This window comes from Scyliorhinus torazame, chromosome 13, assembly GCF_047496885.1.
Source record: "Scyliorhinus torazame isolate Kashiwa2021f chromosome 13, sScyTor2.1, whole genome shotgun sequence".
Lineage (NCBI taxonomy): Eukaryota > Metazoa > Chordata > Chondrichthyes > Carcharhiniformes > Scyliorhinidae > Scyliorhinus > Scyliorhinus torazame.
In genome coordinates this window covers 81284530-81300466 of record NC_092719.1, presented here as the reverse complement: position 1 = coordinate 81300466, position 15937 = coordinate 81284530, and the positions used below count along the sequence as shown (strand labels likewise).

At 55.6% G+C, this 15937-nt stretch overlaps 1 protein-coding gene across 1 annotated transcript in view; it reads right to left on the bottom strand.

Annotated features, from left to right (window-relative positions):
• Positions 1–13908, bottom strand: part of cradd (CASP2 and RIPK1 domain containing adaptor with death domain) — a 51640-nt gene extending 37732 nt beyond the window's left edge. The window contains exon 1 of the mRNA XM_072471870.1: positions 13394–13908. Coding sequence (XP_072327971.1) covers positions 13394–13712 — 319 coding nt within the window. The 5' untranslated portion in view covers positions 13713–13908. The remainder of the gene's footprint in view (positions 1–13393) is intronic.
• Positions 13909–15937: the final 2029 nt, after the last annotated feature.

The window sequence follows — 15937 nt, the reverse complement described above, 5'->3', positions numbered from 1 at the left end:
AGGGGCACAAACTTAGAATAAAAGGGAGTCACTTTAGAACAGAGTTGAGGAGAAATTTCTTTAGCCAGAGAGTGGTGGGTCTGTGGAATTCATTGCCACAGAGGGCGGGACGTTGAGTGTCTTTAAGACAGAAGTTGATAAATTCTTGATTTCTCGAGGAATTAAGGGCTATGGAGAGAGAGCGGGTAAATGGAGTTGAAATCAGCCATGATTGAATGGTGGAGTGGACTCGATGGGCCGAATGGCCTTACTTCCGCTCCTATGTCTTATGGTCCTCCCTCCCTCAATGGCAGCCCAACCCGACCAAGGTGGCTCTCCCATTCCCCCCCCTCCAAACACTGGGACAGCAACCCCCGTGCCCCGGGCTCGTTACCTGTGAGGGGAGATGACTATTCACCTCCTCAGGTCTCCGCAGTTGCCCTCCCGCCAGCTTCCCGCTTTTAAAAAGGAGTATTAGTCGGCGCCAGGGTGGCGGGGAGGCCATTAGATAGGGGGTGGCTCCTGTTAATTGTATGGAGAATGGGCTTAAGTGGTGATTATTGGTTTCTCCCCACACTACAGCGGGATCCTGATTTCACCAATGGGAGCGGGCTGGTTAGATCACAAACAGATCGACGCCCGGCACGGTTCTCGTTTTTGGCCTCTCCCGTGATGTAATGGTCTTGTCGCGCTCTCGCTTAAACGCAACTCGACCATTAAATTGCGCCTTAAGTTTCTAAATTCTTCATTGCCGAAGTGCACCTATACATCACCTATCCCTGCCCCACCCTCAGCTCATCTACTCAAACCCTCACCATGGTATGATGTGTCAGTTCAACTTGGATGTGTGATTAGATGCTGGCGATTGAGGTTTGGATGAGCCCAAGTGAGAGGGGGAGGAGAACGGGAGGTCGGACAGAAGAGCATTAGAATCAGAGTCTGGAGTTAACAAAGACATGGGGCGCGATCTTCTGGCTTCATTACACTCGCGCTCAAGCGTAACGGGACCGGTGAATAACGGGATAGGCCAAAAACGGGAACCCCGCCAGATGCAACTGGCCCGCTCCCAGAGGTGAAATCGGGATCTCGCCGTACCGTGACGAGAAACCAATTATCATCACTTAAGCCCAATTTCCATACAATGAATGATAGTCACCCGTCATCCAATGGCGTCCTGTCATTTAGCTGCCTCCCCAGCAAGTGCTCACACTGGCGCCGATTAGTACTCCTTTTGAAAAACGTGAACCTGACGGAAGGGCTTCTTTGGGGAGACGAGGAGGTGGTGAGTAGCCATCTTTGCGCACAGGCAAAGAGCCTGGGGACGCTGGGCTTGCTGCCCCTCGTTAGGGGATGGGAGACCCTCGGTTGGGGTTGGGGAGACCCTCCGCAGGGGTGGGCTGCCATGGGAGGGTGGGCGAGTGCTTGGGGGTAACCGCCCGCTGCACCATCATGCCAATCCCTGGATTGTGTACCCGTTCTGGGAGTATCCCTTGTCCCTGCCCATCTGCCCCTGGACCACCCATAACCCCCACCGACTCCAAGGCTCTGGCCGTGCAGCTGAAGGCTATTGCTAATAGGGAATTGGCAATCGTGGTTAAGTGAGCAGTTCACAAGTGTATTCCCGTGGGTGGGTGGGCCATGTAGCATGTGGGAGTCAAAGCCGAGCATCCCAATCAGATCATGATGCCTGTACAGTATACCTGAACACTGCCAACATCTGAATGCCTAGGGGATGAGACAGTTCCGGGGACCCGGTCTGGCGGATGTTGTGAGCAGGTTTCCGGGGGTGTCCGAGGCTGCAGGTCAGGGGCGGTGGTGAGGGTCCAGCAAGCCTGGAGGGCCAGACAGACCCTCATACTGGCTTGATTCACCTAGAACGTGGCCTGGTCCAACGTCACATCCTTACCCACCCATCTCCCCCATTTCCTACCCTCCCAGGGTCTGTGCCACATCAATCCAGGGTGCTGGGATTGTGGCGGCCCCGTCAGCGGATCACTGTCGAGGGCAGGGGGGTTATGATAACCCGCAGAGAGCTGGGCGCTGGTGCTCCTCAATCTATGCCATAGTCTGACTCCTGCCTGTCTGCTGAGTGCTCGCTCACACCCATCACCTGCACGTGGTGATGCATTGCAGAAGAAAGTGACAAAGACTTCCTTTCATAAAAAATTAAAACAAGAACCTGCACTTATGCAAAAACTTGACATAATATCCAAGATAACAGCACCGACTGACTGGGTCTGTTCAATGGTGTGCTTAAAGAAACCTTCTGGGGAATTAAAGATTTGCATAGATCCAAAAGATCTCAATAAAAATATAAAGCGTGAACACTATCCAAAACCCAAGCGTGAAGAAATCACCAGCGAAATGGCGAATGCTAAACTTTTTTCCAAACTGGATGCCTCCAGAGGATTTTGGCAAATGCAGTTAGATGACACAAGCAATAAATTGTGTACGTTCAACAGACCGTTTGGTCGATACCATTTGGTATTATTTCAGCTTCGGAGATATTTCATCATGTGATGGAACAAATGACTGAAGGTATTGATGGGAGTACAGGTTTACGTGGATGATATCATTGTCTGTGTAAGCACAATGTAAGGCTGTTACAAGTCTTCCAACAGATACACAGATTTGGTTTAAAACTAAACAGAGCCAAATGCAATTTTGATATCTCAACTTTAAAGTTCCTGGGAGATCAAATTTCGGAGCGTGGTGTGTGACCTGATAATGACAAGATTGCTGCCATACAGAAAATGACAGTCCCAGAGGACAAGAAAGCAGTGTTGAGATTCCTAGGGGTTATAAACTTTCGTGGAAAGTTCATTCCAAACCTTTCTTCCAGAACTACAGCTTTGTGACATCTCATCAAAAAGTCTACTACATTTTCATGGACTGATGCTCATCAAACTGAATGGATGGATCTGAAGTCACAATTGACTACTGCACCTGTTCTTTCCTTCTTTGACCCCAACAGAAAAACTAAAATCTCAATGGATGCAAGTCAAAGTGGAATTGGAGCAGTTCTTCTACAAAGAGGTGACAATTTTTTGTGGACACCAGTTGCTTATGCTTCAAGATCAATGACACCTACTGACCAAGGTTTGCCCAGATAGAAAAGGAATGTTTAGGCTTACTAATTAGAATTCTCAAGTTCCACGACTATGCATATGGCCTACTTACATTCACGGTCAAGACTGATCACCGACCACTTGTTCACATCATTCACAAGGATTTGAATGACATGACACCGAGATTACAGTGTATCCTTATTAAGTTACGACGATACGACTTTCGACTTATCTATACTCCAGGCAAGGATTTGATAATTGCTGATGCGTTATCTCGTTCTGTCAACTCAGAAGAAAGACCACCAGAGTTCATTCAACACATTGAAGCTCAAGTGCAGCTTTGAGCTGAATCCTTACCTGCCTCAGACGACAAACTGAAACTCATCAAAGATGAGACCACCAAAGATCCAATGTTGCAACGTGTCATAGACAATGGTTGGCCTACAGGACGCTGTTCCAAATACAGAAACATACAAGCTGAACTCACAGTTGTTGATGGATTATTAATCTGTCTCGATCTCATTGTGATTCCTATGTCACTTAGACCCATGATTCTATGACAGATACATGAAGGAGATCTAGGCATAGAGAAATGCAAAAGAGCGAGCCAAGCAGTATATTGGTCAGCATCAACAAGGACATCACCAATCTTATTCGTGAGTTTGAAACATGTCAAAAACACCAACCTGCTCAATGCAAAGAAAAACTTCTACCGCATGCATTGGAGAAGACTCCATGGTCAAAAGTAGGAATCGACTTGTTTCATTTCGATGGTCGTGATTACGTGTTAATCATAGACTACTTTTTAAATTACCCTGAAGTTATCAAGTTGTCTGACTTGACTGCCAAATCCAACATCAAGGCTACAAAAGAAGTTTTGCTACACATGGTATTCCGTGCACAGTCATGACTGATAATGGACCGTGTTTTGATAGTTATGAATGGACAGAATTTGCCAAAGCATATAATTTTGCTCACACTTCAAGTCCTCTCTATCCACAATCGAATGGAAAAGTAGAGAAAGGGATTCGCATAATGAAGCAATGTTTACATAAATCCTTTGATTCTCATGCTGATATGAACCTCGCTTTACTCAACTATTGAGCAACTCCTTTTGCAACGGGTTTATCTCCTGCTCAACTGTTGATGAACAGAGAGTTATTCCATGCATTACCCTGCACATCTTTTGGGTTGTGGGGGTGAAACCCACGCAAACACGGGGAGAATGTGCAAACTCCACATGGACAGTGACCCAGAGCCGTGATCGAACTGGAGACCTCAGTGCTACCCACTGCGCCACCGTTCTGCCCTATGATTACTGTTTTTTCAAGGATATAACAAACAAGGTAGATAAATGGGAACCAGTAGATGTAGCATATTTGGAATTCCAAAGGCCAGTCGATAAGGTATAATGTAAAACGCTACTGCAGAAGATAAAATGCTCATGGTGTTGCTGGTGATATATCAGCATGGATGAAAGACTGACTAACTAAACAGGAAACGGTGAGGATAAAAGGATAATTTTTAGGTTGGTAAACTAACTAGTGTCACAGGGTTCAGAGCTAGGGCTTCAACTATTTAGATTGCCAAATTATTGCTCAACAATATTGTATCCAAATTTGCTGATTTGGATTTGTTTATTGTCACGTGTACCGAGGTACAGTGACAAGGATTTTTCTGCAAGCAGCTCAACAGATCATTAAATACATGAAAAGAAAATGGAAATAAAAGAAAATACACAAAAGGGCAACACAAGGTATACAAGGATATCAGGAAACAAATAGTCCACAAAGGAATAGAGATAGGTTAGGTGAGTGGCCACAAAATTGACAGATGGAGTGTTATGTGGGAAAATTAAAGGTTGCTCACTTAGGCAGGAAGAATAGAAAACCAGAATATTACTTAAATGGAGCAACGTTGCAAAATGCTGAATGTTCAGAGATCTGTGCGTCCTCACATATGAATCACAAAGATTAGCAGCAGGCACAGCAAGTCATTAGGAAAACAAACGGAACGTTGGCCTTTATTTCAAGGGTGTGGAGTATAAAAGTAGGGAATTATTGCTACGGTTGTACAGGGCATTGGTGAGACCATACCTGGAGTACTGTGTACAGGCTTAGTTTCCTTATTTAAGGAGAGAGATACTTTAATTGGTAGCAGTTCAAGAGAAAATTCACTAGACTGATTCTTGGGATGAAGGGGTTTTGACTTATGAGGAAGGATTGGGTAAGTTAGGCCTTGGGCGGCACAGTAGCACAATGGTTAGCACTGTTGCTTCACAGCGCCAGGGTCCCCGGTTCGATTCGCGGCTTTGGTCACTGTCTGTGCAAAGTCTGCACGTTCTCCCAGTGTCTGCGTGAGTTTCCTCCGGGTGCTCCGGTTTCAAAAGAACAAAGAACAAAGAAATGTACAGCACAGGAACAGGCCCTTCGGCCCTCCAAGCCCGTGCCGACCATACTGCCCGACTAAACTACAATCTTCTACACTTCCTGGGTCCGTATCCTTCTATTCCCATCCTATTCATATATTTGTCAAGATGCCCCTTAAATGTCCCTATCGTCCCTGCTTCCACTACCTCCTCCGGTAGCGAGTTCCAGGCACCCACTACCCTCTGCGTAAAAAACTTGCCTCGTACATCTACTCTAAACCTTGCCCCTCTCACCTTAAACCTATGCCCCCTAGTAATTGACCCCTCTACCCTGGGGAAAAGCCTCTGACTATCCACTCTGTCTATGCCCCTCATAATTTTGTATACCTCTATCAGGTCGCCCCTCAACCTCCTTCGTTCCAGTGAGAACAAACCGAGTTTATTCAATCGCTCCTCATAGCTTATGCCCTCCATACCAGGCAACATTCTGGTAAATCTCTTCTGCACCCTCTCTAAAGCCTCCACATCCTTCTGGTAGTGTGGCGACCAGAATTGAACACTATACTCCAAGTGTGGCCTAACTAAGGTTCTATACAGCTGCAACATGACTTGCCAATTCTTATACTCAATGCCCCGGCCAATGAAGGCAAGCATGCCGTATGCCTTCTTGACTACCTTCTCCACCTGTGTTGCCCCTTTCAATGACCTGTGGACCTGTACTCCTAGATCTCTTTGACTTTCAATACTCTTGAGGGTTCTACCATTCACTGTATATTCCCTACCTGCATTAGCCCTTCCAAAATGCATTACCTCACATTTGTCCGGATTAAACTCCATCTGCCATCTCTCCGCCCAAGTCTCCAGACAATCTAAATCCTGCTGTATCCTCAGACAGTCCTCATCGCTATCCGCAATTCCACCAACCTTTGTGTCGTCTGCAAACTTACTAATCAGACCAGTTACATTTTCCTCCAAATCATTTATATATACTACAAACAGCAAAGGTCCCAACACTGATCCCTGTGGAACACCACTGGTCACAGCCCTCCAATTAGAAAAGCATCCCTCCATTGCTACCCTCTGCCTTCTATGGCCTAGCCAGTTCTGTATCCACCTTGCCAGTTCACCCCTGATCCCGTGTGACTTCACCTTTTGTACTAGTCTACCATGAGGGACCTTGTCAAAGGCCTTACTGAAGTCCATATAGACAACATCTACTGCCCTACCTGCATCAATCATCTTAGTGACCTCCTCGAAAAACTCTATCAAGTTAGTGAGACACGACCTCCCCTTCACAAAACCGTGCTGCCTCTCACTAATACGTCCATTTCCTTCCACAACTCCCGAAAGATGTGCTGTTAGGTAATTTGGACATTTTGAATTCTCCCTCCGTGTATCCGAACAGGCGCCGGAATGTGGTGACTCGGAGCTTTTCACAGTAATTTCATTGCAGTGTTAATGTAAGCCTACTTGTGACAATGAAGATTATTATTATTACACTCATTGGAGTTTAGAATATGATATGATCTTATTGAAACATATAGGATTCTGTGGGTAGATACCAAGAGGATGTTTCCTCTTGTGAAGGAATCTAGAACAAGGGGGCATTGTTTAAAAATAAGGGGTTTTCCATTTAAGACAGACGAGAAGGAATTTCTCCTCTGAACGTCATTAATATTTGGAATTCTCTCCCACAATGAGCAGCGGAAGCTGGATCATCGAATTCAGACAGATTGTTGATTGGCAATGGAGTCAATGGTTCTGGGGGACATACAGGAAAGTAAAGTTATGGCCACAATCAGATCAGCCACAATCATATTAAAAGGCAGAGGAGGCTTGAGGGGCCGAGTGGCCTACTCCCCCTCTTACTTCACATGATCTTATGATGAGTTTGTTATTCAGGGGATTAAAGTAGGTTTTCTGTGGGGATTGTTGGGAGTTAAGGGGCTAAGGTGTGGGGGGCCTGGGCGAAGCTGCAGCTTAATTGAAGTTGGGGTTTCGGGAGATTTGAGGCGGTTGATCGGGCACTAATTTGTGGTTCAAGATTGGGATTTGAGATGTGGGTTGAGTCAGCGTTCAGACTGAGGTTGAGGTTTGGTGCATGGGATTGGATGTTGTCAGGTCCAGGGTGTGATTGGGGTGTATTGAAGGGTTTCAGGATGACGTGAGGGGTACAAAGTAGGACTTGAGTGTTGAAGGGGGATTGGGGGCATGTGTTGGGGGAGGATAGGAGGGCATGGGTTGGGGGTGATGGGATGGGAGGGCATGGGTTGGGGGGGGGGGGGTGAGAGGGCATGGGTTGGGGGGGGGGATGAGAGGGCATGGGTTGGGGGGGAATGGGAGGGCATGGGTTGGGGGGCAATGGGAGGGCATGGGTTGGGGGGGGGATGAGAGGGCATGGGTTGGGGGGGGATGAGAGGGCATGGGTTGGGGGGGGATGAGAGGGCATGGGTTGGGGGGGAATGGGAGGGCATGGGTTGGGGGGCAATGGGAGGGCATGGGTTGGGGGGATGGGAGGGCATGGGGTGGGGGGGATGGGAGGGCATGGGGTGGGGGGGATGGGAGGGCATGGGGTGGGGGGGATGGGAGGGCATGGGGTGGGGGGGATGGGAGGGCATGGGGTGGGGGGGATGGGAGGGCATGGGTTGGGGGGGATGGGTTGGGGGGGATGGGAGGGCATGGGTTGGGGGGGATGGGAGGGCATGGGTTGGGGGGGATGGGAGGGCATGGGTTGGGGGGGATGGGAGGGCATGGGTTGGGGGGGATGGGAGGGCAAGGGTTGGGGGGGATGGGAGGGCATGGGTTGGGGGGGATGGGAGGGCATGGGTTGGGGGGATGGGAGGGCATGGGTTGGGGGGGATGGGAGGGCATGGGTTGGGGGGGATGGAGGGCATGGGTTGGGGGGATGGAGGGCATGGGTTGGGGGGATGGAGGGCATGGGTTGGGGGGATGGAGGGCATGGGTTGGGGGGATGGAGGGCATGGGTTGGGGGGATGGAGGGCATGGGTTGGGGGGATGGAGGGCATGGGTTGGGGGGATGGAGGGCATGGGTTGGGGGGATGGAGGGCATGGGTTGGGGGGATGGAGGGCATGGGTTGGGGGGATGGAGGGCATGGGTTGGGGGGATGGAGGGCATGGGTTGGGGGGGTGGGAGGGCATGGGTTGGGGGGATGGGAGGTCATGGGTTGGGGAGGATGGGAGGGCATGGGTTGGGGGGGATGGGAGGGCATGGGTTGGGGGGGATGGGAGGGCATGGGTTGGGGGGGATGGGAGGGCATGGGTTGGGGGGGATGGGAGGGCATGGGTTGGGGGGGATGGGAGGGCATGGGTTGGGGGGGGTGGGAGGGCATGGGTTGGGGGGAAGGGAGGGCATGGGTTGGGGGGGATGGGAGGGCATGGGTTGGGGGGGATGGGAGGGCATGGGTTGGGGGGATGGGAGGGCATGGGTTGGGGGGGATGGGAGGGCATGTGTTGGGGGGGATGGGAGGGCATGGGTTGGGGGGGATGGGAGGGCATGGGTTGGGGGATGGGAGGGCATGAGTTGGGGGGGATGGGAGGGCATGGGTTGGGGGGGATGGGAGGGCATGGGTTGGGGGGGATGGGAGGGCATGGGTTGGGGGGGGTGGGGGGGCATGGGTTGGGGGATGGGAGGGTATGGGTTGGGGGGGCTGGGAGGGCATGGGTTGGGGGGGCTGGGAGGGCATGGGTTGGGGGGGATGGGAGGGCATGGGTTGGGGGGGGATGGGAGGGCATGGGTTGGGGGGGGTGGGAGGGCATGGGTTGGGGGGGTGGGAGGGCATGGGTTGGGGGGGTGGGAGGGCATGGGTTGGGGGGGGGTGGGAGGGCATGGGTTGGGGGGGGTGGGAGGGCATGGGTTGGGGGGGAATGGGAGGGCATGGGTTGGGGGGGAATGGGAGGGCATGGGTTGGGGGGGTGGGAGGGCATGGGTTGGGGGGGTGGGAGGGCATGGGTTGGGGGGGTGGGAGGGCATGGGTTGGGGGGGTGGGAGGGCATGGGTTGGGGGGGTGGGAGGGCATGGGTTGGGGGGGTGGGAGGGCATGGGTTGGGGGGGTGGGAGGGCATGGGTTGGGGGGGTGGGAGGGCATGGGTTGGGGGGGGTGGGAGGGCATGGGTTGGGGGGGTGGGAGGGCATGGGTTGGGGGGTGGGAGGGCATGGGTTGGGGGGGTGGGAGGGCATGGGTTGGGGGGGTGGGAGGGCATGGGTTGGGGGGGTGGGAGGGCATGGGTTGGGGGGGTGGGAGGGCATGGGTTGGGGGGGTGGGAAGGCATGGGTTGGGGGGGTGGGAAGGCATGGGTTGGGGGGGTGGGAGGGCATGGGTTGGGGGGGTGGGAGGGCATGGGTTGGGGGGGTGGGAGGGCATGGGTTGGGGGGGTGGGAGGGCATGGGTTGGGGGGGTGGGAGGGCATGGGTTGGGGGGGTGGGAGGGCATGGGTTGGGGGGGTGGGAGGGCATGGGTTGGGGGGGTGGGAGGGCATGGGTTGGGGGGGTGGGAGGGCATGGGTTGGGGGGTGGGAGGGCATGGGTTGGGGGGTGGGAGGGCATGGGTTGGGGGGGTGGGAGAGCATGGGTTGGGGGGGTGGGAGAGCATGGGTTGGGGGGGTGGGAGAGCATGGGTTGGGGGGGTGGGAGGGCATGGGTTGGGGGGGTGGGAGGGCATGGGTTGGGGGGGTGGGAGGGCATGGGTTGGGGGGGTGGGAGGGCATGGGTTGGGGGGGTGGGAGGGCATGGGTTGGGGGGGTGGGAGGGCATGGGTTGGGGGGGTGGGAGGGCATGGGTTGGGGGGGTGGGAGGGCATGGGTTGGGGGGGTGGGAGGGCATGGGTTGGGGGGGTGGGAGGGCATGGGTTGGGGGGGTGGGAGGGCATGGGTTGGGGGGGTGGGAGGGCATGGGTTGGGGGGGTGGGAGGGCATGGGTTGGGGGGGTGGGAGGGCATGGGTTGGGGGGGTGGGAGGGCATGGGTTGGGGGGTGGGAGGGCATGGGTTGGGGGGTGGGAGGGCATGGGTTGGGGGGGTGGGAGGGCATGGGTTGGGGGGGTGGGAGGGCATGGGTTGGGGGGTGGGAGGGCATGGGTTGGGGGGTGGGAGGGCATGGGTTGGGGGGTGGGAGGGCATGGGTTGGGGGGATGGGAGGGCATGGGTTGGGGGGGATGGGTGGACATGGGTTGGGGGGATGGGAAGGCATGGGTTGGGGGGATGGGAAGGCATGGGTTGGGGGGGATGGGAGGTCATGGGTTGGGGGGGATGGGAGGGCATGGGTTGGGGGGGATGGGAGGGCATGGGTTGGGGGGGATGGGAGGGCATGGGTTGGGGGGGATGGGAGGGCATGGGTTGGGGGGGATGGGAGGGCATGGGTTGGGGGGGATGGGAGGGCATGGGTTGGGGGGGATGGGAGGGCATGGGTTGGGGGGGATGGGAGGGCATGGGTTGGGGGGGATGGGAGGGCATGGGTTGGGGGGGATGGGAGGGCATGGGTTGGGGGGGATGGGAGGGCATGGGTTGGGGGGGATGGGAGGGCATGGGTTGGGGGGGATGGGAGGGCATGGGTTGGGGGGGATGGGAGGGCATGGGTTGGGGGGGATGGGAGGGCATGGGTTGGGGGGATGGGAGGGCATGGGTTGGGGGTTTGGGGGGAGGGGTTGGGATGTAGGGGTTGGGGGGTTTGGAGGGGGAGGTGTTGGGGGGAGGTTGGGGGGTTTGGGGGGGGAGGTTGGGGGGTTTGGGGGGGGAGGTTGGGGGGTTTGGGGGGAGGTTGGGGGGGGAGGTTGGGGGGTTTGGGGGGGAGGTTGGGGGTTTGGGGGGGAGGTTGGGGGGTTTGGGGGGGAGGTTGGGGGGTTTGGGGGGGGAGGTTGGGGGGTTTGGGGGAGGTTGGGGGGTTTGGGGGGGGAGTTTGGGGGGGAGGTTGGGGGGGGAGGTTGGGGGGGGAGGTTGGGGGGGGGAGGTTGGGGGGTTTGGGGGGGAGGTTGGGGGGTTTGGGGGGGGAGGTTGGGGGGTTTGGGGGGGGGGAGGTTGGGGGGTTTGGGGGGGAGGTTGGGGGGTTTGGTGGGGAGGTTGGGGGGTTTGGTGGGGAGGTTGGGGGGTTTGGTGGGGAGGTTGGGGGGTTTGGGGGAGGTTGGGGGGGGGGTTGGGGGGGGAGGTTGGGGGGGGGAGGTTGGGGGGTTTGGGGGGGAGGTTGGGGGGTTTGGGGGGGGAGGTTGGGGGGTTTGGAGGGGAGGGGGTTGGGGGGAGGTGTTGGGGGGGGTAGGGGTTGGGGGGTTTGGGGGGGAGGTGTTGGGGGGGGTTTGGGGGAGGTGTTGGGGGGAGGTTGGAGGGTTTGGGGGGGGGAGGTTGGAGGGTTTGGGGGGGGAGGTTGGGGGGTTTGGGGGGGAGGTTGGGGGGTTTGGGGGGGGAGGTTGGGGGGTTTGGGGGGGGGGAGGTTGGGGGGTTTTGGGGGGGGGAGGTTGGGGGGTTTTGGGGGGGGGGAGGTTGGGGGGTTTTGGGGGGGGGAGGTTGGGGGGTTTTGGGGGGGGGGAGGTTGGGGGGTTTTGGGGGGGGGGGAGGTTGGGGGGTTTTGGGGGGGGGAGGTTGGGGGGTTTTGGGGGGGGGAGGTTGGGGGGTTTTGGGGGGAGGTTGGGGGGTTTTGGGGGGAGGTTGGGGGGTTTTGGGGGGGAGGTTGGGGGGTTTTGGGGGGGGAGGTTGGGGGGTTTTGGGGGGGAGGTTGGGGGGTTTTGGGGGGAGGTTGGGGGGTTTGGGGGGGAGGTTGGGGGGGTTTTGGGGGGAGAGGTTGGGGGGTTGGGGGGGGAAGAGGTTGGGGGGTTTGGGGGGGAGGTTGGGGGGTTTGGGGGGTTTGGGGGGGGAGGTTGGAGGGGGGGGAGGTTGGGGGGGAGGTTGGGGGGTTTGGGGGGAGGTTGGGGGGTTTGGGGGAGGTTGGGGGGTTTGGGGGGAGGTTGGGGGGTTTGTGGGGGGGAGGTTGGGGGGGTTTGGTGGGGGGTTTGGGGGGGGGAGGTTGGGGGGGTTTGGTGGGTGGGGGGTTTGGTGGGGGTTTGGGGGGAGGTTGGGGGGAGGTTGGGGGGTTTGGGGGGGGGGAGGTTGGGGGGTTTGGGGGGGGGAGGTTGGGGGGTTTGGGGGGGAGGTTGGGGGGTTTGGGGGGGGGGAGGTTGGGGGGTTTGGGGGGGGGAGGTTGGGGGGTTTGGGGGGAGGTTGGGGGGTTTGGGGGGGAGGTTGGGGGGTTTGGGGTGGGGAAGGTTGGGGGGGAGGTTGGGGGGTTTGGGGGGGAGGTTGGGGGGTTTGGGGGGGGGAGGTTGGGGGGTTTGGGGGGGGGGAGGTTGGGGGGTTTGGGGGGGGGAGGTTGGGGGGTTTGGGGGGGGGAGGTTGGGGGGTTTGGGGGGAGTTTGGGGGGTTTGGGGGGAGGGAGGTTGGGGGGTTTGGGGGGAGGGAGGTTGGGGGGTTTGGGGGGAGGGAGGTTGGGGGGTTTGGGGGGAGGGAGGTTGGGGGGTTTGGGGGGGGGAGGTTGGGGGGTTTGGGGGAGTTTGGGGGGTTTGGGGGGGGGGAGGTTGGGGGTTTGGGGGGGGGGAGGTTGGGGGGTTTGGGGGGGGAGGTTGGGGGGTTTGGGGTGGGGAAGGTTGGGGGGGGGAGGTTGGGGGGTTTGGGGGGGGGAGGTTGGGGGGTTTGGGGGGGGGGAGGTTGGGGGGTTTGGGGGGGGGGAGGTTGGGGGGTTTGGGGGGGGGAAGGTTGGGGGGTTTGGGGGGGAGGTTGGGGGGTTTGGGGGGGGGGAGGTTGGGGGGGTGGGAGGTTGGGGGGTTTGGGGGTTTGGGGGGGGGAGGTTGGGGGGGGGAGGTTGGGGGGTTTGGGGGGGGGGAGGTTGGGGGGGGGAGGTTGGGGGGGGGAGGTTGGGGGGTTTGGGGGGGGGGTTTGGGGGGGGGGGGGGTTTGGGAGGGGGGGGGGGAGGTTGGGGGGTTTGGGGGGGGTGGAGGTTCTGACCTGCCGGCTCTCTGGGCTCCTCCTCCTCCTCCTCCTCCGCTCGCTCTTCCTCCTCCAGCCGCCGGCGCAGCCAGGGAAATTCGTCCCGGAGAGAGTCGGCGAAAGCGGGGAAAGCCCGGGCTCCGCGGCTCGGCAGGTAATCCAGGAGCTTGAGGGCCTTGCGGACACTGGCCGGCTCTGCCCGGACCTCCTCCAGGAAACTCTGACCCAGGAGCCGCTCCTGGTACAAATACTCAACCACCATATCCACCCTGAGCTGGCTGGCCAGCTCCAAGCGCAACCTGCGCAAGATCCAGATCCGCCGATGCTTCTCCTCCATTGCGCCGCTCCTTGCGCGGCGGATCCTGCATGCGGAAAGTTGCCCTGATCTGAGCAACAGTGAAATGAGTCCCAGTCATCCCAACACAAATACTTCGCCTTCCAACCAAACTCCTGGGGGTTTAATTCTCTCACCAGCTTTTGGCATTTTTCATTTTTGGAAACGATTATCACATTTCCCTCTCCTTGTCTCTGATGCCAACACACAAAGGAAGGGACTAACAATTGTTTTAATCTCTCTGCCTCCACTTCCTGCAACACATTGTAAATAATCAGTGCTGGTGGACACACTGCAGAGAGATGAATACTCTTAACGAAGGTGTTATAAATGATAAAAGGATTCTCTGGGATAGAATCTATTCCCTATGGTGAGGGTGTTCAGAACAAGGGGACCGAACTTTTAAATTAGAGGGAGGAGAAATCAGAATCCCACATTAAGTGTGGTAGAAATCTGGACCCCACCTTCCAGAAGCAATTATGCTGAGGGGGTCTATTAAAAATGTTAACACTGGTGGTAATGCAGTGGTTAGCACGGCGGTCTCACGGCGCCGAGGTCCCAGGTTCGATCACGGCTCTGGGTCACTGTCCGTGTGGAGTTTGCACATTCTCCCCGTGTTTGCGTGGGTTTCGCCCCCACAACACAAAGATGTGCAAGATAGGTGGACTGAACATGCTGAATTGACCTTTATTTGGAAAAAATGAATTGGGTCCTCTAAATTTTAAAAAATGTTAACATTGAGAGCTGGATTCTTCCGCCCCGCCGGCCGCAAGAACGCCACGGGCGAGCCGCGGACATTGGAAAAGTACATTGACCTCAGGGCGGAATTTGCCGGGCGGACGCGGCAGGAGAATCCAGCCCTGAGGTTTTTATTGGGACAAAGCATTTGGAGTTATAGAACCAGTGCTGATAAGTGAAGTTGAGGTACAGATCAGCCATGATTAGATTGGATGACAGAATGCGCTCGAGGGACTGAATGGCCTCCTCCTGTTCCTATTATGCAACTGTGAGTTTCCTGCCCACTTCCAGTTTCACTCTGGTCTGGCCTCTTTCACAGTTGCAGTAAAGCCCACCAATCGATTGGAGACCTTATTACCTCCCACCCACGTCAGCCCATTTTGCTCACTCCTGGGCTAGAATGCATGTGGTTTGGTGGGTAGTACACTGGTTAGCATTGCTGCCTCACAGGGCAAGGGACTCAGGTTCAATTCTAGCCTCTGGTGACTGTGTGGAGTTTGCACTTTCTCCCCCTGTCTGCATGGGCTTCCTCCAGGTGCTTTGGTCCAAAGATATGCAGTTTAGGTGGATTGACCATGCTAAATTGCCCCTTCGTGTCCAAAGGTTAGGTGCAGTTACTGGGTTACGGGGTTAGGGCAGGGGATTGGACCTAAATAGGTTGCTCTTCCCAAGGGTCGGTGCAGACTAGATGGGTCGAATGGCCTCCTTCTGCACTGTAGGGTTTCTATGATCTCCACCTTCAACCATCCTTCATACATTAACACTGATTATCTGGTCATTATCTCATTGTGGGAGTTTGCTGTATGAAAATTGGCTGCCAAGTTCACTTACATCACTTCTCATGTGCGTGAATAACTTCAGTACAGAAGTCCCCAGTCAACTGTAAATGCCTCAGGACTAGACTGCAAATATTCCTGTTTACATGGAAAAGGTTATTTCACTGACAGGTGCAGGATATTGTTGAAGAATGTGGGGCAGACTGTACAAATTTTAAATAACTTGTAATATACATGGTGTTGATTCTGACTGAGGGAGTTTAACAATAAGAAGAAACTGGTACTATTGTGCTACTTCCTATTACAATGGGGGGGAAATCCACAGTTATTGATTATTTTAATTATCTCTACACCGAGGAGCTATATCCAGTGATTGCATCAGTCTGTTCATGCCAGGAGGAACCTATTTACTCTAGAACATTTTCATCTCAGGATTTATTTAAAAGCTGCACATGTGAGACAGGAAGTGGAGAGGGCCAAAGGAGGCAGGCTATAAGCAGACAGCTGCAACAGTGAGTGCAATAGTAATGTTACAGGCATCAGCCAGTCTGTCAAGTATTCCTCTGTAGAATTCTGGCTAGTTATGTTGTTACATATATTTGAGAAATAGTTATTGACAAGCTTGACTACTTTATACATAGTCCTTGCCCTGATAGATTGCAAGGCAGCCAATGGTTTGTTTTTTTCATCATACTTACTGCATACACATGTGTA